Source organism: Pungitius pungitius, chromosome 1 (assembly GCF_949316345.1).
Source record: "Pungitius pungitius chromosome 1, fPunPun2.1, whole genome shotgun sequence".
In the NCBI taxonomy this organism is placed as follows: domain Eukaryota; kingdom Metazoa; phylum Chordata; class Actinopteri; order Perciformes; family Gasterosteidae; genus Pungitius; species Pungitius pungitius.
This window is the reverse complement of record NC_084900.1, coordinates 2179173-2200455: the sequence shown is the minus strand read 5'-3', so window position 1 is coordinate 2200455 and position 21283 is coordinate 2179173. Positions and strand designations below refer to the sequence as shown.

Genomic DNA, 21283 nt, shown 5'->3' with positions numbered 1-21283 from the left:
ATGATACACAGACGGACATTAAAAAACGATCAAGTGTAATAGTTCAGATGGAATAAATTGAATTAATGAATAACATTAAAATGAAGTAAATTCTCTCAATTTACTGTAATGCATTTTAATTTGGAATTTTGTGATTTTCAAATAAAAAACTTTTTTTTTTTTTAAAGGGGTGGGAGGCTGTGGCCTGTGCAGTTCTGTGGGCCCACAGGCCGGAAGAACACTAACCAACATCAGCAAGAACATCATGTTTTATAACCCACTGAGACAGAGAAGGAAAGATTTCTATTGGCCCTAAGCTGGCGTGGAGGAGTTATCTTCCTCCCCCCCGCATCTAAAGATCCGGTCACATCCAATGTCCAGAACTCCTGACTTAACTTAAACAATGAACAGAGTGTGTATGTTGGATATTGTGGTGTCCATTTCAACCCCCCTTATCTGGCACATCGGCTGGTTGACCTGCTGACCTTGCATTCCTCAGTCAGGACAGAAACCGACAACCCTCTCTAGACCTACAGGGGGCCTCGGCACCCATTTCAAGGCCGTCATGGCTTTATTAAATATACAAAGACAAATTTCCATTGGTGGATCTCTCCTTTATTTCGGTCAAATTTCCAGCACGGTAACATTCTCATGTGCTTCGGGTCCTCATCTGACTTTGCGTGAGGACTTAGATGCACAAAAAGCTTTCAGTCAACAGCTACTTTGTACATCTCTTATCGTAAAGCAGCTCAACTGTTGTGACTTCATTGACTAAGAAACGCCTGCTGGGCCTTGGTCTCCTGTGACCTTGCATGGAGTAAAGAATGTATAAAAAAAGAACCTTCTCATGCAGGTGTTGGAGGAACATTTGCATGCAGATAAGGGAAGTGACCCAAATGCAACCCAACTGAAACAAATTGTACCGAGACAAACACATGCTTAAGCATCTCCACATGCTTAAGCATCTCCACTGTTACTCTGTGTTTTCTCCAAAGATCTTTGCTAAATGCATCTCATACTGCACGCCGGTCGCCCACGGCAACCAACTCGGCAAAGTCAGTCCGGCTGCAGCAATTCTGCCGAGAGTCTCCCAGCTGCCCAAAGCCAGCGAACCGATAGGTCCACCGTCAGATGATGATTCTCTCTCATGCACACTGGGAACTCTAGAATTAAACAATGCTGCAAACGCAGTCGTCCTCAACCGTGTGCCGTCCTCTTCTCAGGAGGAATGTGTCGTATTTACAGTGTAGCATGAGCCTTTATGCAAAGATGCTCTCCAAAAGGAAGTGGCTGCTGCCACACATTCAACTCGGCTCCATCCGTTTCCAGAAAATGTGATGAAAAAAGTACAAACTACATCTGTGTATTTTAAGAATACTGCATTCATTTATTGTTGCATTCATTTGAAACATTGTTAAGTTCAAAACATTCAAATATGTAACTGGACTAATGAAATGTAACTTAAAGTTGGAGGAGGTTTGAGTCCAGACAATACGTGCTTGAGTATTTATATGTTACATGTGATATTTACACATTTATACATAAAAGAGGCTACAATTAAGTCAGCCATTAGTTATGACATCATTCACTCTGCAGTAAAGCTGTCTGTCGTCACCCCGTTTCACATGTTTGAAAAGAAAAGAGAAACTAAACGTGGAGATCAGTCGGAAACGGAGCCTTGAGAACTTTGTGTGGAACTCCTCTTCTGGAAATGTTTCTGTAAAAGAAGAAGAAAAAAGTGGGTAAACAGACAGAAATAAAGAGTGTGTTTGACTCTGTGTGCATGTGCGCGTGCCTGCAGGTTGTCGTAGTGTCTCTGGCTGCTGCAGTGCAGGTCCTTGGCGGCGCTCTCCGTCAGGTAGAAATCAGAGCACAGGTTGCAGAAATAACCCGACTTGGGGACCACGAACTCCTGACCTGCAGAGGGAGGAGGTGAAAGGTGAAGCGGATGCAGAGGGGAAGCGACCACGTCACAGGGAGCGCCAGTGTCTCACCCAGCGGGTTGTTGGGTTTGAACGCCGGCAGCTCGATGGCGGCGACGCACGGAGACTCGGAGCGAGATCGCTTGGCTTCGGGTCCCAGAAGCTCCTTCGTCCGCTTCCTGGCAGCTGAGGAGAAGGAAGGAAGCACCAGGAGGTGGTTTAAAGGCCTCCGTGGATCTCATTGGCTCAGGACTTTCAAATGTTCGTTTTATTGGAGAGATGCTGCAGCCAAAGACACGAGCTACGTACTTCAGGCCCAAAGTGTCACAAATAAAACGGTTTTTATAGATCAATTCTGAATGTGGTTGTTTGTCTAATCAGAGCCTCAATGGTTGGATGGAGATGAAAGGTGAGGAAATGCCAAAAAGACCCCAAAAGGTCTCATTTCTCAAAATCTTGTCCTTGTTTTAAGACCTTTGTACCTTTAATGTCCCCCTTCTTCTTCTCTCCTTCCTCCCCACGTGGCTCCTGGTTCCCGGAAAGCTCCGCCTCCGGCGCCGGCCCGGCGGCATCATCCTCCGGCCCCCGGGTCTCCGCAGAAGGACCTCTGTCCGGCGCCGGCGGGGCGGCGGGTGCAGATGGAGGCAGCGGATGGGAGGCGGCTGGCTCCCTTTCTTCTTCTCTCTGGTCTTTGGTGGTGACCTTCTGCCCTCTGGTCGACTTCCTCACTGTGGACAAAGACAACGAATCGGTGAAGCAGACGAGTGACGCCTTCCCCGCTCCAAAGGAGCCAGAACCATCCTCCATGGGTCCATTCCATGGTGTTACCTGGGGTCTGTCTGCTTCTCTTCTTGGGTCGTCCTCTTTTCCTGGTTTGCACCGCTTCCTCTTCCTCCTCCTCTTCCTCTCCCACCTCGTCCACCGTCACATAGTTGACGCCGTCTTCTAAAGCTGGACGGGACAAAGCGAGTTCAGAGTAGAATTCATGTTAAGAGTCATCTACTGACCTGCTCAGGTGTTGCTGAACTACGTGGTGACGGAGGAACACGAACCTGCGTCGTCGTTGCTTCTGCGTTTGCCAGATCTTCTCTCAGCTTGCTCTTCGTCGGGCTTCTCCTCGTCATCAGCTTCATCCAAAGTCCCCAAAGCCTGAAAGCAGACGCATCCTTCATGAGCTGAGCTTCCGTTTGGGTTCACCTGTGAACGTGCACTTTATGATGTGATCTTGGCTTTTACCTGTGGGTTCAGGAGGTCCACAGACTCCTCCTCCTCCTCCTGACTGGGTGGGCGGGGCTTCTTCCCGTCCTCCTCTTCTCCTTCTATGAACTCATCCAGAGTGACGAGCGCCTGCAGCTCCGCCTCCGTGATCTCCCCGTCCCACTCCTTGCTCTCCTCTCCGGCGTCATCTGCTCCCACCTCATCCAGAGTCACCAGCTCCTTGGGGTCCACCGCCTCCTCCTCCTCCTCCTCCCTCCCCCTCCTCGTTCCTCCTCTGCTGCCGCTGCGGCTCCTCCGCTCCCTCTCCCTGCTCCTCCTCGCTGCTCGCTCCTCGGCCATCTGCTTCTCCTTTGCGGCGGCCTGTCGCCTCCTCAGCTCCTCCTCCTCGGCCGCGTCGTCGGGGTACTCCTCCTCCTCCTCGCTCACCTGGTCCAGGTTCACCAGACTGCGCGTCGTGTCGTCTTCCTCGCTGTCCACTGCAGGAACCCTCTGAGGTTCCTCCTGAAGGTCACCTTCCACGTTTGCTGGGGCCGACCCTTCTGCAGCAGACGACTCGTCCAAATCATCGACGACCCGATACAGCGCCTCCTCTTCCTCCTCCTCCTCTTCTTCAGCCGATGACCCTCCTTTCAAAGGGGTTTCATCTGGTGTCTCGTCCCCTCTGGTCGATAGCTGCTCTTGACCTGGATCGTCATCCAGGGAATCGATGACGTGATACACTGGCTCCTCCTCCTCCTCTTCATCTCTGGGCTCTTCACTGCTCTTCCTCTGCTGGTCCATGTTCTTCAGAACGTTGTCTCTGGAGCGCCCCGTGCCTTCGTCCAGCGCCTCGCCCCCCACGGAGTCCAGGACCTGATACGTGGGCTCCTCCTCGTCAGGCGCATCTTTAGAGGTGAAGCTGCGTTTGGTTCTGGTGGTTTGGACTCCTTTCTTTGGTCTTCCCCTCATCCCTTTGCTTCTGGTAGCGGGTCGCTCCTCCTGACTGAACTCACTCACCACACCACCGCTCCTCCGGGACGGGGCTCTCTCTTCTGTCCCGGCTGGTTCCTCTCTGGCAGGAGTCTGCTTCCGCCCCGTCGGGGTGTCCTCAGGCTTCTCATTCGAAGCCTCTTTCTTCGTGGTCCTTCCTCTTCTTCCTCTGGTGGGTCTCGCTGTTGCTTCGTCATCGTCCACAGAGTCTAAAATCTTGTAAGTGGCCTCCTCTGCTTTTTCCGACGCGTCTGTGAGATCCAACGTGGTTTTGTCCTCTTTCTTCCCTCTCTTACTTCTTCTAACAGACATCTCCGGGGCGGCAGCGACTCGAACCGCTTCTTCTTCAACAGAATCTACGATCTTAAACTCAGCGTCTTCAGGGACCTCTTTGTCCTTTTCAGAAACCTCGGCAGTGAGGTCCGACATTGTCCGGGTCTCATATCTTTTACTCGCTCGGTCTTGTTTCTTCGGGGACGGCTCCTTCTCGGCCCTTTTGGACGCCGTGGTTGTGGGTTCACGTCTCTTTGACGCTTTATTGTCTTTTGCAGCAGTCGCCTTTCCTCTCGTGCTTCTTCTTCCTTTGATGCCGGTCTCAGAGTCCGAAGTCATTGGCTGAACTTCCACAGAATCAATGACCCGATATGCGTCTTGCTCTTCCTCCGTGGCCAGAAGGTCTTCTTGGGACATTTGGCCACTCTTCATTTCCTGGTTCTGGCTGTGATCTTCTGCTGAAGTGAGATCGGCGACTGAATCCAACACCTCAGAGGCTTCTTGTCCCGTTGCGTCTCTTTCTGGGTCCTGTGAGTTTTCCTTGTTCCCAGGAAGAGGAACTGGTCCATCACCAGTCTCCACATCGTTGTCTGCGTCCTCTCCTCTCGTCTTCTCGTCCCCCGTGTCCTCTGGCGTGTGTTCACTAGCCGTATCCAACACCTGTGAAGTATCTGCATGACTCGCCTCGTGGTCCAAAGACCTTCCTGTGGAGCCGTCGTCTTGAAGCAGCGGACCGTCCTCTTGACCTTTAGCGGCTTCGCCTTCGGTGACGCTGTCAATCACCCGGGAAACAGCGCCAGTCTCCGTCTCTTCAAACGTGGGCGGGCAGGTCATGACCTCATCGCCGACGCCGTCCGACACCTGAAGGCTTTCGTCACGCAAAGTCTGGCCTCCTGCAGGTGCACTTCTCTGCTCTCCAGAGCTGCGTGTTTGCTCCCCGTCATCCATCGGGTCATCGGTTCGATCCCCAAACGAATCAACACTTTGGGAGCTTTCGTCCTCTTTCACCTTCGTACGTCCCTCAAGGTCATCTTCTTCCTGTTCTTCTTCGCTCTGCTTCTGCTGTTGTGTGTTGACGTTAATATCGATCTCCTGTTGAGGCGGATGCGTCTCTGATGACGGTTCTACGTTTGTCTCTTTCGTCTCGTGGTTGGACTCAGCCGCCGTGCGCTCTGCGTCTCGTTCTTCTGAAAGCGGCTCGGAGCCACTTCCTGCTGAGGCGATGCGCTTGGCTTCACGTGCCGAGGAGGCGCGAGTACGTAGAGCAGAGGACGCAGCGTCGGAGGCTTTGGCAGAATGAGCAGACGGGGTTTTACGCCGTGGGGAAGAGGGGGCGGCCTTTCTGGCCCTGGGAGAGGCTTTGATGGAGGACCTGGTGGTGGGATCAGAGGAGGACCTGGTGGTGGGCTCAGAGGAGGACTTGGGGGTGGGCTCAGAGGAGGACTTGGTGGTGGGCTCAGAGGAGGACTTGGTGGTGGGCTCAGAGGAGGACTTGGGGGTGGGCTCAGAGGAGGACTTGGTGGTGGGCTCAGAGGAGGACTTGGTGGTGGGCTCAGAGGAGGACTTGGTGGTGGGCTCAGAGGAGGACTTGGTGGTGGGCTCAGAGGAGGACTTGGTGGTGGGCTCAGAGGAGGACCTGGTGGTGGGCTCAGAGGAGGACTTGGTGGTGGGCTCAGAGGAGGACTTGGTGGTGGGCTCAGAGGAGGACTTGGTGGTGGGCTCAGAGGAGGACTTGGTGGTGGGTTTAGAGGAGGACTTGGTGGTGGGCTCAGAGGAGGACTTGGTGGTGGGCTCAGAGGAGGACTTGGTGGTGGGCTCAGAGGAGGACTTGGTGGTGGACTCAGAGGAGGACTTGGTGGTGGGTTCAGAGGAGGACTTGGTGGTGGGTTTAGAGGAGGACTTGGTGGTGGGCTCAGAGGAGGACTTGGGGGTGGGCTCAGAGGAGGACTTGGGGGTGGGCTCAGAGGAGGACTTGGTGGTGGGCTCAGAGGAGGACTTGGTGGTGGGCTCAGAGGAGGACTTGGTGGTGGACTCAGAGGAGGACTTGGTGGTGGACTCAGAGGAGGACTTGGTGGTGGGCTCAGAGGAGGACTTGGTGGTGGGCTCAGAGGAGGACTTGGTGGTGGACTCAGAGGAGGACTTGGTGGTGGACTCAGAGGAGGACTTGGTGGTGGGCTCAGAGGAGGACTTGGTGGTGGGCCCAGAGGAGGACTTGGTGGTGGGCTCAGAGGAGGACTTGGCCTCTTTTGGTGAGCCACACACCGAAGAGCTCAAGGCTTCAGTGGACTTGGACGAGGAAGGTGAGGCAGATGCTGCCCTTTTAGACTCGTTCCAGGAGCTCGCTGAGGTCCGTTGGCCAGCAGACCCTCTGAAGCTTTGCCCCCCCCTCCCTGGTCCGGAGGACTGCTCGGATGAAGAGGAGCTATGAGGCTCGGGGCTTCTGTCGCCCACGTCATCACCAACCTCGTCCACAGTGACAAAGTCATCCATGTTGAAATGAAGCTCATCGAAACGACAGGCATCGGGCGAGGCCACGTCATCTGTAGAATCATCTCGACTCTGAGGAGGGAACCGAAGGGACCATCAATCAGTTGGCTTTTTAATCAGGATGGACAAAGTGAAACTAAACAAATGGACTGGCATATTTTGACAGGATGGTATCATCGACGTCTCAAATGATGGACACTAAGAAAGACAGGAAGGTTTTGGGGAATGAACGAGGCCGTTTACCTTCGTTTGTGGTTCTTCAGCAGCTGAACTTCTGGGGCTTGTGTTGCTTTGGCTGGTCCTCTAGAGAAGGTACGCACAGGTTAGCGTCATGTGACTGAAGTCATTTATTATGCAGGGCCATGCAGGGACGGCATGGACGTGCATGATTATACAAAAAGGACACAAGCTCGTCCCCCGATGACCCTTCAAGGTCCAGCTCCAGAACCAAGGTTTCTGCAGTCATGTGACCTGCTGTTACCGAAGAGGATCAAAGCCACATCTCACCTCCTTCTCCTCGCACTTGGAGCGGCTCTCTCGGGTCAGCCGGTGGTTGCGAACTGCCGCCGCGATGGCCTGGAAAAGGTGGGCGTTGATCTGAGGAAGTTCGAGCGCTGTGGCTGAGGGGGGAGGACGGGGGTCAGAGGTCACATCAGCAGTGACCTCAGAGGTCACATCAGCAGTGACCTCTGAGGTCACATCAGCAGTGACCTCTGAGGTCACATCAGCAGTGACCTCTGAGGTCGAGAGTGACTCCTCTTCCTCCCTTTCTTCTGCTTTCTCTCCGTCTCCAGGACCAACGGTGGAGTTTGAGGAGGTTCCTAGTTTCTCATGGTCCTTTTGCAGGGAGGCGTCGCTGGCAGCACCGGCACCTGGTCCTGCTGGGACGGGCTCAGAAACGGTGGATCCACCTGAGCCACTGGTCTCTCTCTCAGTTTGGACCTTGACGGAGCCGTCAAGGACGTTTGGGTTCTCACTAGAACTTTGAAGACGTTGTTTCAGGCTCTTCAAACTAAAACCACAAACAGAAGAAAAGTGTTTTTAATGTAAAAGCTACAGCTGTTTATCCAGTGAAACGTGCCACCAGCTCCTGTCCTACAAGGTCAGTCCTGGTCAAAGGGGATGTACTCACGTCTCCACATGCTGAACCTTCCTCCTGGAGGGAGAAGAAGGAGTTGCTCCGTTTAGATTTGAATGTTTAAAAGACAGGAACACAAACAAAAAGCAACCTGAAGCCTGTGTGGGAAACCCATTAAAAGCTTCTCTTCACACCAAGAAGCTTCGTCAGACCTTCTTGCTGGTCTCATGGATCCTGTCTGTACGTACGGCTTTTGTATTCTTTCTGATGTTCATCTCAACGAGCTTTAGGTACTTTGATATCCACAAAACCCAAAGATTTTCACCCCATTGGTCATTAGGAGAAACGATTCAACCCGATTTCACAACACTTACAAAGCTTCAGGTTTCTCCGAGGACTCCTTTAAGTCATTGTTTAATTCCGTCACCACCTTGGCTACAGCGCTGGAGTCAGCCATCTCGATGCATATCTGAGGTCCACAAAGAGAGGAGCGAGGGAGGAAGTGAGTGAGATGGAAGCAGCAGAAAGAGCAGAACCAGGCAGACGAATACAACATGAAGAACTATGAAGGGTTCAAACTAACTATTTCGTATCAAAGTGACAGAAAATCCAGGCACAGTTTATGACTCAACTAGCTCAAGTTAGCGTAGCTAGCAGCAGCCTGTTCTGCATTCTAAGGCTACGGACTGAAGGTCCACCAAAACCTTGAGTTTATAGAGTTTATGAGTGAATGCACCAACACTCAAGGGACAGTGAGGACTCAACACATATTTTAGACCTTTGTAGACTGAACTTAAGAGGGGATCTTTAAGCCCGACATGGGGCTCTGTTTGTGTGTCTGCAGTGGTTTAAAGGTGCTACTTGTCCTCTCGCACCCTGTTGGCGAGCGGCAGGAAGCCGAGGAAGGGCGCGAGCGACGCCACGGCGCCCATCACGGCCCGGGTGGTGTGCGGAGACGTCTCGGAGGTCTCCACGCACAGCAGCCGCTCCTCCAGGCCCTCGGGCTCCGGAACTCCCTGAAGAGCAACACAAGGTTTTCAGGACCAAAGGCGAAGACGCTGCCTCCACTTCAGGAAGGATTCAGAGACGTGATGGTTGACTCACGGCGTTGCTCCACTTCATCAGAGTCGAGTACATCGCCTCCTGCAGAAAGAGAGCACGTGTTGTTGGAAAAACCAAACCATCCACATGGTCTCCACTCGTGGAACCTGTGTCCCAGCGTCCTCACCTCCGTGGAGAAGGGACTGATGTCCTCCAGGGCAAAGTGAGCCGTGAGCGAGCAGAGCCTCACGGCCACCGGGTTCCTGACGTGATCTCGGAGGAACCCGCAGCACGAGGCCCAGTCGGCGAAGAACACGAAGGCCTGGAGGTGCGAGTGGAGAGACGGGAAGAGGAAAACCAATCAGCTTCAAGGGAGACGGCGAGCGCGGCGGCGTCGGCCCCCGTGGGAGCGTGCGGTCCGTGAGGCCTACCCTCCTCTGCAGGGGTAAGACCACCACGTCGTAGAACACCGAGTACAGGTTCCATCCGGGGAAATAGCGGCGCACCAGCTGGGCCACGTCCTCGTGCCGGTAGTTTTCCTCCGGGAACCCGGTCAACATGACGGTCGGGATCTTGGGGCCCCGCACGGCCTTCTGGGAAACGTCCAGAGCAGAGTGTCCCATTAATGGCTGGTCTTTGTGGTGGGTTTTGATGCTTTATCAAACGCTCAGTATTCTGTTTATCCATCTATAGAAATGAACTTACCTTAATATCATTCAGTGTTTGGACCGTCTTGAATTCTGGGAATTGAAAGTAATCATAAGCAAATACAATGACTTTATTAGAGGTCACATGGTGCGTTTGGTAGAATCAAACATTTCATCGAGAGCACAAAAGTCAACGTGATGCAAGAATGGCTCTCTTACTGGGGATGATGAACCAAGGAGACTTGGTGAGGAACAGGAAGGGATCCGATCTCAGCGTGACCCAGAACGGTCCCACGTTGCCCTGCGGAATGCCGAACTCCATTGGCGGGACGGTTGCCCCGGTAACAGCATCCCCGCTGGGGGGCAGGGCGCTCTCGGGATCTCTTGGTGCGGCTGAGGAAAAGTGTTTCACGACGTTATGCAAGATTCACTCAGCTGTGCTTTTAAAGAGCTGCTGGATCATCAGAACAAGACCCTTCTGCCAATGACCTCATGCAAAGAAATAAAAACTGTTCAAATAACCAACGGACCACTGCGCCACGCGTGAAGACGATTCAGAACCACACACTCACGTTTCTTGGTGTAGCTGTGAACGCCCGGCGCCAGGAGCCTGGTGATTTTGTGATTGGGGGCTCGCTTCAGGAGACTGTACCAAACTCCGAGCCGATCAGCGTGCCAAGAGCTCTCAAAGTCCACGAACACCTGGAACACAGGCGCACGTCAGTCAGAACAGGAGGTGGGGCTTGGAGCCTTTGTTGTTGGGTTCAGACCTTGTTGAGGATGGGGAAGAAGTTCTTGACGTGCTGGATTTCTATCAGAGATTCTTTGAGCTTCAGGGCCTCACTGCATGAAATGTTGGTGATGAAGATGGTTTGTGTTCCATCACCAGCGACAGTCTGCACCAAGACAAGGAGGAAAACGTGCACAAGAGGGACAAGCGGGTGTCATTTAGAGAGAAGAAGTTATTCATTCTTTCAAAATTAGGCCTTTTGGATTCATTTTGGAAATTTTGATTTCAAAACACTGGATTTCACACAGTTTGCAGGTCTGTGTTTCCAACACTTATGTTCCATACATTTCTGATGAGGCAAATTCTCACGCAAATTAGGATATTTAAATTTAACAGGAAACCAAAAACATGCTCGAGTGCAGCTTAGGGAAAAAAAGATGGAATGAAGTGTGTATTTGTGCAAATGACTTACGTAACGAAACAAGTTCATCAGTGATTTATAAAACTCGAGCTAAAAGAGAGAAACAAAGACACTTTATACATTTAAATATAGACTTTAATTCGTTGTTTCTCTGTAGTCTCTCGTGTAGAAGTCACTTCCTCTCATAGAAACAGAGCAGTGGACGTACTCACCGGGGTCAACATGCGACTGTCAGTCACAACGCGGAAAGACAGTTTCTGTCCTTTGAAGAAAAGTCCCTCCCTGACGGGGCCGGTGATCATTTCGTACACATCCCCAGCCGCCGGCATGATGATGACGGCCTGAAGTGAACCAGAGACACAGAGGAGCACTTTGCATATTGCTTTCACATGAGCCTCATGACCCACAAACTGCAACAGGAGCAACGTTTGATAATATAAATCATAAGCTGACGCCTACCACGCGGGACTGAGGAATGACGTAGATGCTGTCTTCTGCATATTGAAACCCAAATGGGACGAGCACATTTGCCAGGTCTTCCTCTGTGTAGCAGCAGCTGTCGAACTCCGGCAGGTTGCCAACGACCAACTGCCTGTGACCTTTCAGAATAAACTGGAAAATGTTGGCGAGAGAAGAATGAATGAATGAGGAAGATGAGCTCAATCCTTTCTCTGGACTCCAAATACACTGTTTCAATGAGAACCGTCCCTCTGACCAGGTGTCAGTGAAGAGCATGAATGAAACTACATGTGCAGGGTGGCTTTACAGAACCTACCTCTTCCCTTGAGAGGGTCGTGTCCGGCACCGACGCTGTGAAGGAGAAGCAGAGACGTTGGCAAAGAAAGCAGAGAAAACCCGTCAGATGACACGCAGACACTTCCTGGACTCTCACGTGTTTTGCTGGGGTACAAGTGGCATCCGAGCTTCTTCCAAAAGAACACCGCATGAGTGACGGTGGCCAGTGGCGCGTTGCTCCTGGAAGCCTTGGCGGCTGATCCTGCATCTGCTTGGGCATCCACTGCCTGCACAGGATCTACAGAGGACCACATTTAATCAGGATGAAGGTCAGCCATCATCACCTGCCAATAACTCCCTTCCTTCGTCACCTGGCAGCTCGGCTGCTTCCTGCTGCTGCCGCCCTGGTGCGGCGGCCTGCGGTTCTGACCCGGTGCTCTGCTGGGTGAGGGGGGGGGCTTCCACCGAGGTGTTCGGCGGCCCTGAATCACCTGCTTCCCTGTCGCCGGATTGGTCGGCTGGACTCTCAGGGGCCGCCTCCGGGGTTTTGTCTTCGAGGAAGAACTCTGCATTGGACGAATCGTCTGTAATAATGAACGCACAGGTCGGACGGGCCAAAGAGGTCTCCATGCAGCCCAAATAGAACCTGCTCATCAGCTCAGAGTGGGGCTGTCCACACACTGCTCTAAGACAACAACACCTTGCTATCTATCCGTGGACAGGAGGTTTCCCACATACCTTTTCCCGTAGTTGTTGTCTCCTCTCCTCCAGCTGGCAGCTTGGCCTCCTCGGTTGCTTCAGTGCAGACTCTTGCGGCCTCCTGCGTGAGGCCTGAAGGCTCCGCCCCGCTCTCCGCTCCGTCCGCCGAGGACTCCGGTCCGGAGGTCTCGGGCCGCCCCGGATCGGCTTCACTGCTCGCAGGTCGACTGGCGGCAGGTTCGTCTGCTGAACTTTCTGCCGCCGCCTCCAGGGTTGTTGTTGTTGTTGTTGTTGTTGTTTCTCCTTTCTCTGCACTAGGGGCCACTTCCATGGGCTCCTCCACCTCAACTCCCACCTCCTCGCTCGCCGCTGGTTCGGCGTCTTTGGGGACATTTGCTTCGCCGAGTTCCTTTTTGACCACCGTGGCTTCAGCTTCTTCTGGTGTGGATTTCTGAGGTGTGGACTTGGGTCCTGCTGGTGTTTGTTGTTCTACCTTTGTCACAGCTCCCTTCAAAGGCAACTTTCCTTTATTTGTTGGCTTGGTTGAGACGTTCTTTGTTTTTGATGGAGTGACAGTCCCTTTCACACCACTTTTCTTGATCTGGCTTGTTGTGGCCGTTTTGGCTCCAGAAGGTGAAGATGGGGTCTTTGCAGGACATTTAGGAGTAGAAACGGCAGGTTTAGGGTCGAGGGCCTTTCTTGTGGAGGGGGGAGCGGTTTGAGGAGTGGGGGCGCTGGCCGGGGCTGGTTTTCTGTGAACAAAAGAGTTTCATTGGGTGGAGGAGAAAATGGAGATATTCAGGGTGCAGAAGGGCAACGTGAAGGTTTCCACTATAAAATACTACTATTCCTCACAGATCCTGGAGAGACTCCAACAAAAACAGGTGCTCTTTTGTGAAAATTGGTACATTTCCCCGTTGAAGACACAAATATAGGAGGCACCTGAATACTTCAAGTAATGCATTGAAAAACCATGAAACATTTCTTACTTCTGGGAAGGCTTATTTTGCTTCTTGGTAACAGTCTCCTGGAATAAAAAAAAGAAATATCAGATAGTTTGACAGTTGGAGCGAGTCTAAAAGTTGAAAGTCGGGTCCGATGAGCAATAACAGCAATAACATCTCCTGAAACACAACCACACCAGAAGTGACAGACAGGGATGCTAAGATCACCACCTGTAGTTCATTGGTCCTGTTGAGATGCCCCCATTCACACACTTTTGTTAACAATATTTGCGCCTCACAAGCACAAACTTCCTTGAGGTGCCAAGAGCGCACGTGGACGCTCACATTAGTGCTGCAGGATACCTATGTTCATTTTCACTTTGATATTGACGCCATTACATTGGTGAAGTTATAGAAATTTTCCTTTCCAGATATACCAAAGAAACAACCGCACACAGAGGGCCTTTGTGAAATGTGCAAAACATCTAAACGCAAAAGGACTGTCATCTGAAATAAGAGGCAGAGTTTTGTGCCAGATTGCATCAGTGAAAGGACACAACTCAGCAGAGAGCAAACGCATCACGATGGAGCAACAAAGAATCGTCTTCTCTCGATGGGACTTGCCGCTGGAGACTTTTTGGCCGACTGCTTGGAGGACGAAGACGAGGAGGGCTTTTCTCCAACGGAAGCGGAGGAGGATGATGATGAGGCCTTCATCTTGGCTAGCTCGGCCAGTAAGGCCGGAGCCAGAGTTTTGACCACCGTCTCCAGGTCAGACTGTTTGGACAGACTCTGGACAGCTGGAGGGACAAAGACGAGGGCGTTGGTGGTTGCAAAAGTCACACAGTGGTGAACAAACGGGTCGTGTTGGTGCCGTTCACCGGTTCATCGCGCTCTCACTGACCCCCAGGACGTTACGGCATTTCTCAAACCTGATGTCTCCAGCAGTTTCTTCACCAAGCGGTCCGTCCTGCTCGTCTTCTGTCCAGGCGACCGTCTCTCAGCGCTCCTCCTCGATGGAGACTGCCTGCCGTCGCTACACCTTGGAGAGGACCGCCGATCCCGGCTCCTCCTCGGAGAAGACCGTCGGTCTTCTCTCCTCCTCGGCGAGGTCCGTCTCTGGGGGCTTCTGGAAGGTGAGCGATGGCGGGACGAGGCGGGGAGGTCGGACCTCGGGGAGCGGGAGCGGGACCTGGAAAGAGTTCAGAGCAAAGCTCAGCACGCCGAGTGGGATCTGTCTGCAGGAGCATGTTGCCTGGTATCTGCATCACAGACCTGCGAGTGCATCTGGGGCTGTACGGCGAGGGTGAGCGCCGGCCGCGTTTGTCCCTCCGGTCGTCAGGGCGATGGCGGCGCCGCGGGCTCGGGGAGCGGGAGCTGCTTCCATGCTTGGCTTGCTGAAGATGCTGAGAAGTCTGTGAAGAGGCGGAGGGCTCGGCTTCTTTACCCGCAGCACTGAGGAGAGCGACGCATGGGGAAAGCATGAGAAACAACAGGGAAGCAAAAGGTCTCACGAGGTGTCGGGTGGGTCCGGATGCATTTCAGCACAGAATCAAACAGAAAAACGTTTTGAGGGACGTTCTGACGCGCGTCGCTTTGTGGCCATGCAGAAAGACGAGATACAACGTGTCGAGTGAGTTTAAGCAGCGGACATGAACATAATGGTGCGTTTCCACCGAGCGGTGCGGTACGGGTCGGTACCCTTTTATTTGTGTCTCCACTGCCAAAAGTTGAGAAAAGTACCAAAAATCCGAATCGTACCACTTTTTGGGTACCCTTCCGTTGGGGTACCTGGCACAGTTGTTTGGTACTAAAGGGTGGAGCTAGACTCACTGCAGAACGTTGATTGGTTGAAAGAGTGTCGACATTTGCGCGTTTCGCAAGGGGAAAGACAACACACGAGGCGCCATTTTTAAACTACAACACCGTCGCAACAATGTCGCCGGGAAGCATTTACTTTAACAGCCACATATTGAGAAGCAAGAACAAGATCGGCTGTATGTCGTCCATTGTTGTTTGCGGTTAGCTTTCCGTTTTCGCGCGATCGAATGACGTCAATCTACTTTCCGTCCAATACCACGTCGATCAAGTGACGTTACCACTACTTTCTGGAATACACCACGCCTATCAAGTAAGGGTACTGTTGGCAGTGGAAGCGCTCGCCAAATCATGGTTAACAGACCCGACCCGTACCGACCCGCACCGCTCGGTGGAAACGCGCCATAAGTGCACAGTGTCCACCAGGCTGATCAAATTTACCTGAGAGCAATCTCACCATCCCACTGTGGGAATCTGTTGGAACAAAATAACACATGAAACAAATATTAGAACAAGAAAAGTTCCCTGTGAGGAAGCAAACTTAAGCAGGTGTTTGTATTCAGCATTTCAAAAAGTAATATCTTTATAGGAAAGGAATTCAAAGAAAAAAGGGACTGACTGTATCCGGAGGAGTTTGCATTTCCTCAGGTGAAGGTTGGAGTTCTGGTGGGAGATCCAATCCTATTAGTCAACAAACGCAGAATTAGATCCTCACTACTGCTGTCAGATATCCATATTATCTCAGATTTCATCATCAACGTTACAGCAGCCAGAGAAACAGCTCCTCCTCTCTGTCTTAAGTCCAACTGTCCTGTTTGTGGTGATATGTCCTGATATTAAAAGTCTTTTTTAACTTGATGTCTTTCGATCTTCATTCAACAGCAGTCATCTGAAGGACAGGAAGAGACTTGTGCCCAAGTGTCTTAAAAATGGTGTCGATATGAACCAAATACAAATGAAAACAAGACATCATTTAGGACATTAGGTAGATCACAGCAGATGTTTGTCAACTTTAAGTTAAGGGCAACAATTCATCATCATGAAATGAAGAATAAAGCAGTGCCAGAGACAAGCAACCAAAAGGAAGCTTTCTTCTCAGGGAAAAAAAACCCAAAAGTAAGTAAGACGTGACCCAGTCCTCTTCCATTGATCCTTTGATGATGTTCCTCAGACGTGCAGGTCCTTGCTGCTCAGGTCTTCAAGGCGTCTTCTAGTTTTCAACAATTGTCCCAGAAGTTGATCCCATGTGGTTGAATCCCTTTGTTCTCCTCATTAGGACAGTAAATGGTAAAAGTCGTATGCCGATGACATTGATCTTTATCTGTCTAAACAAGTGATGTAAACAAGTCAGTCGAGTCACACGAAGGTTAAGCTGTAAACTTGAATAACCGACATCAAAGAAAGCAGCTGGCTGTGACTGGCATGAGAGTGTTTGTTAAAATAATCATCATTTTGTGTAGAGTACCAGTCAAATGTTTTGGACACACTTACTTGTTGTGTCCAAACCGTTAACTGGTACAGTACGTCCAAATTAGTTAATAAGAGTGAAAAGGGAAAGAAAGACATCACAAGTTTGCAATCCATCCCGTATCAAAGGAAACAAAATTCAAACAATTTAAAGACTAAAAAATCCCCCAAAAGTAGAAAAGGAATCATTTAAACAACTGTACATCAGAATGAAAAACCAAATATTTCCATGACAATATTGAAATAGACAAAATAAATGAATGAAAAGGCTTCTTTCTACTCACCGGCATACGTTGACAATCTCTGTTACACAGACAACAAGTATGTGGAAAGACTCTGGGCGTGGCTGCTGCGTAATCGTGCATCATGGCTGACGTCGGCAGGCTCTTGGCTCCTGCAGCCGTGTCCTGAGGCGTCGTGTTGGAAGGCGCCATTGTCGGGGGAACCAAGTGCATCAGGCCTGGGGTCGGGAGAAGCGGAGCACGTTGACCAGCAGCTGGGGAGCCACGAGCCCAAATGAACGCCGGGCGTTGCACGGTGTTAGCGAAGCCGGAGACATGAAGGACCGGCGGAACCGGCTTCGGGGCGGGAAAGAACTGAGGCCACATGGCCTGCGGTACCGGCTGATTCTGTGCCTGTTGAATCGGTTGCTGCTGAAAAGGCAGGTTCTGCATCTGAATCTGCATCTGCTGTTGAATCGGTTGCTGCTGAAAAGGCAGGTTCTGCATCTGAATCTGCATCTGCTGCTGCATCTGCATCTGCTGCAACGGCTGCGTCTGCATCTGCATCTGCCGCTGCATCTGCTGCAACGGCTGCGTCTGCATCTGCATCTGCCGCTGCATCTGCTGCAACGGCTGCGTCTGCATCTGCATCTGCCGCTGCATCTGAGGCACCGGCTGCGTCTGAATCTGCATCTGAGGCACCGGCTGCATCTGCTGCGGTTTTTTCATGTGCTCTGCGACGGATGACCCTGGTCCTGGGTTTTTACTCTGGTTCTTGTTGTCACTGGCATTGTTACTGCCAAGGAGCACCAGGCTGGGTCTGCTGGGGTGCGAACAGCGTTGTAGATTGGGGGCCGGTTGGGTTTTTATTGGCGACTGCCGAACTGCCTCTGGCTCTTTCATTGGAACGGGCTTGGAGGCTTCCGACTTGACGTCTGCGTCTTTGAGATAGAAAGGGTTGACGATCGCGTGGGTTTGCACGCTTTTGGTGGGATCGTTGCTCGGGGCAACAGAACTCGGCGCTGAACTGTGCAAAGAGCTGAAACTGGAAACAAAAGTCGCCTGGTCACGAGACAAACCCAACGGGCTGCTTTTTGACTCTGGTTTTTGCTGTGGGTCTCGAGCGTGTCCGCTGCTATTGGAAGTGTCCATCTTCGACATACCCCCACCACTGGTATCTCCACTGCCGCTGGTCCTTCCCATCCCTTCCCCAACCCCTCCGGTATATTTGCCTGTGTGCCCGTAGTCAATCACGTTACTCAAGTGGAGAGCAGCTGGGGGCATTTCCTCCTGGCGCATCCCGGTCATTCTGCAGGGTGGGGGTTCGGGGCAGGGTTTTGATGGAGCCGCAGATGAAGCTTTCTTGGTCTTCTCGATGCGAATTTGCCGCAAGATGAATGGCAGGTTGGCAGGGGTGATCTGGTCTTCAGGGTACGAGATGAGATGTTCCAAGTCATCTTTTTCAAGTCCAAAATGCACAAGTATGTTAGAAGCCGACTCAGAGGTGTACTTGTGTTGTCGACTGGGCGCTCTGGGGTCGGGAGCTGGTTTGTCAAAATCACCCAAACCCGGAATGGATGGTCTTTCACTGGGCGCATTGAACCCACCATCAACATTGCTCGCATGGTTTGACGAGGCAGACGGTGCGTAACATTTTGAGGGTTCATCTGCAGAGGGCCTTTTGTAGTTTGACAACCAGTCCGAGGAGCTGCTGACACTTTCAACTGCCGGGTAGCTATGCCCTGGAGGGGCAGAGTTCTTGGACACTGGGTAGGAAGCCACCCCTGAGCCCGAGGAGAGACTCTCCCTTTGAATGCTACTGTATCGAGAGTCTAGGGGCCGATGCGCTGATTTGCAGAGGAGCCTCACCTCCTCTCTTGCTCTGCTAATCTGCATGTCTATAGACCTCTCAATGCCCTCGTCCATCATGGTCCTACTCTGTTCAGGCCTGTAGCTCATCAGCTGAGGCTGCTGAGATGGAGGTCCTCTCCCAGAGCTGCTAGAAGTCCCCGAGGAAGCTCCAGTGGAGCCGAAGCTGGACCCAGGTCCAAGTCCAGATACCGTCCGAGGGTCCCTCTCTGCGTACTGCGCCTGGGGGGTTATTTGGTTCCCAGAGGCATAGGGGTTATACAGGGGGTGGGACATGGTGTTTGCGATCTTCAGAAGGTTAAGGAGGTTGATGGCCGCAGCAGTTGGGGAGGGGGGTGTTGTGGCTATGTAGCCAGCAGGCGAGTTGGAGGCCAAGCTGGCGACTCGGCTGCCAACAGCGAGGGCGTTGTTTATCTGCGTCACTGCTAGCTGGGCTTTCAGCTGAGCCAGTCGCAAGGAGGCCGCCTGCTGGCCAAGCACCAAGGTGCTCCTGTGGAGCCCCCCAAGTAAGGGGCTTGTTAGGGTCCGCGGAGCAGGAGAAGGGCCGCGGGGCTCTGATAGCAATGCAACGCTGGAGAGCAAAACAAACGATAAAAACAAAGGATGGGGTTATTGGGGGGGGTTAAATCCATCGTCTGGATGGTCTTGTCTTGAGTCGTCCTCTCTGGTGCTGTGAGACACGCATTAATTCCGTCGCTTTCATTTCAAGTATTCAATAGAAAGAAAGAACACAGGAGGCAAATGCAAGAAAACAAATGGAGGTAAGAAACAACTTCTGGGAGCAGAACAGACACAAACTCATTTATTATTCTTCATATCTGGAGGAAACAGTGTAATGAGAAAAGCCACAACGTAGAAGACACATTGCAAAATATAACAGACCACAACCGTAATTTCCCTTCACGAGATGACATTCTACTGAAAAGATTCAGACCATCCTGACAGCACCTCACTGATAAAACCAAATAAAGAAGAACAAGTGAAAAGGGTCAGATTAAAGCTTCAATCACACTAATGCTTCACTTTAAACACCTGATAGCTGCATTGAAGTCGTTGTCACCAAAACAACTGACAACAGAGACTACACAGGTCTATGAAGTCTTTAAGTCGACTTTGAGGGAAACGGCACTATCAAAGTAAGGGAAAAGTCACAGACATCACGTGTCATACTGTATTAAAGTACTTGAAACGCCAAATTGAGGCCATATATTCAATCGCTTAGAATGTTTAGTCATTTTCTTTATTCTTTCCTCGAGTGTCAGTCACACCGTGGGAGATACAAGAAGGAGGAGAACCGAGGGCAGGAGACTTGGTGGCAGGATTATAGCAGGTCGAGTTGGACGCATCTTACATCCAGTATTAAGAAATACTAATGAGTCCAATGATGAGATGCATATACTGGAAATGGCAGAAAGTCAGATCATTTAAATTCATATATATTTAAATTTCCCCATTTTTTAACACAAAAATGGCTTATGATTCGGGATGAGATCGATAAATCGTGGAGGCACAAAGTCGGGGGGTCCCTGAGGGTTCAGAGTGGGGTCACCTGTTATGTGGATGAAAGTCTGTTAGGGCTTGAAATGGTGTGAATCGCATTGTTATTTTCCATCTTTACTCCTTAATGTCTAAATGTGTACTTTTTAATGTGATAATCTGAACACGCCGTATCCCGTTTTTTAGCGTCACGTTCCACTGACTTGTGTGTAATCCCCTAGGATTGAGAAAGCATCCAATGCTGATTTAAAGGACGGGTCCATAAAGGACACAACACGTCTTGCAGCGGGTCAGAACCAAATCCTCCCACCTCGGGATCGGGCCCCGGAGTGCAATTATTCCCCGAAATAATATATTATTTATATTATGCACAACTATGAACGCATAGCGGCACAAACAGCCGCAATCTACCGGCCCCCGTGAGTCACATCATCAACCCGGATCCGTGCTCGTTGTTTCCCACAGAGAGCTAACGCGGCTAACCTAGCAACGCTAGCTGCTGCTAGCGAGCGCTTAACGTGAGAGGCGGTCACAAGAAACGTCTGAACGCGGGCTTTCAGGGGACAAAGGCCGAGTCCACGCGAGTTGTTACGGGGTCTTTTTTTTACCGTTTTCTGAAAATAACAGTGTCAGGGTTGTTGCATACCTTCCGTTATTTTCGCGTCTGTGGTGCGTTCAAACTCATCTCCGGCTGGTCCCGGATGTAACTGGTTCGGACGGCGCACACTTCCGGTTGTAGCGTCGAGCCTTCAGAGTAAAACCGCTAACGTTACGTGTTACCGGGACGTCATTGCGGGAAGTCCCGCATTCAAAGTCTCATCCCGGGCCTCTCTAACGCACCATACCTTCTCAAGTCAGGGTGGTAATCATGATTCATCTGGAGTGTAAACTGCTGTAGGCTGAGACTCCTGGGGGAGCTCCTCTCTCCTCTTCTCTCACTATTCACATCTTATGAATGCTCACTAATCACTAATTCAGCGTACTGTCCTTCCTCCTGACATGACCCCCCGGTGACATCTAACACCATTCCCGGTCCCACTACTGCTCCCCGTCAACGTTCACTTACACCGCTGACTTCGCTCTGTGGTCGTTTGGATGACGGTGAAGGTTTCTTCCACCTTTCATCTCACAGAAGTGGTGGGCAGGACACACCCGGGTGTCATCTTCACGTCCACTCAGAGGGTTTTCATCAGATTAAAGACGCCCTCCAACCGCTGCCTCAGAAGGAGGCGCGCGCGTGCATGGGTGCGTGCGTGCGTGCGCAGGCT

At 51.5% G+C, this 21283-nt stretch overlaps 1 protein-coding gene across 3 annotated transcripts; it reads right to left on the bottom strand.

Annotated features, from left to right (window-relative positions):
- Window positions 1-1343: 1343 nt before the first annotated feature.
- On the bottom strand, window positions 1344-20757 carry LOC119201094 (zinc finger protein 638-like). 3 transcript variants are annotated; one of them, XM_062560002.1, is made up of 35 exons: window positions 20662-20757; window positions 16713-19089; window positions 15581-15642; window positions 15403-15435; window positions 14419-14598; window positions 14076-14335; window positions 13768-13943; window positions 13189-13226; window positions 12239-12951; window positions 11872-12084; window positions 11658-11798; window positions 11541-11575; window positions 11225-11377; window positions 10978-11106; window positions 10817-10855; window positions 10385-10510; window positions 10187-10316; window positions 9834-10007; window positions 9673-9707; window positions 9399-9560; window positions 9155-9289; window positions 9031-9069; window positions 8802-8942; window positions 8301-8395; window positions 7981-8004; window positions 7560-7860; window positions 7356-7511; window positions 7092-7151; window positions 3138-6920; window positions 2954-3050; window positions 2730-2852; window positions 2384-2629; window positions 1974-2087; window positions 1775-1896; window positions 1344-1696 (listed from the first exon to the last, which is right to left on the bottom strand). In XM_062560002.1, the coding sequence occupies exons 2-35, from the start codon at window positions 18792-18794 to the stop codon at window positions 1640-1642; spliced, it is 10374 nt and encodes a 3457-aa protein (XP_062415986.1). In that variant the 5' UTR covers window positions 18795-19089; window positions 20662-20757; the 3' UTR covers window positions 1344-1639. The 3 variants fall into 3 exon arrangements, with proteins under 3 accessions (XP_062415986.1, XP_062416017.1, XP_062416001.1); XM_062560033.1 differs by having other exon boundaries at window positions 7584-7860; XM_062560017.1 differs by having other exon boundaries at window positions 11872-12066.
- Between the last annotated feature and the right edge of the window lie 526 nt (window positions 20758-21283).

Bases quoted from the DNA above. Each gene is read 5' to 3' on its own strand.
- LOC119201094 (XM_062560002.1), bottom strand. From the start codon at position 18,794: ATGTCCCACCCCCTGTATAACCCCTATGCCTCTGGGAACCAAATAACC. The intron at 8,005-8,300 runs GTAAGTGTTGTG...TTCTCCCTCCAG, and splicing joins TCGGAGAAACCTGAAGCTTT to GAGGAAGGTTCAGCATGTGG. The intron at 2,088-2,383 runs GTACAAAGGTCT...CCTTCTCCTCAG, and splicing joins GAAGAAGGGGGACATTAAAG to CTGCCAGGAAGCGGACGAAG.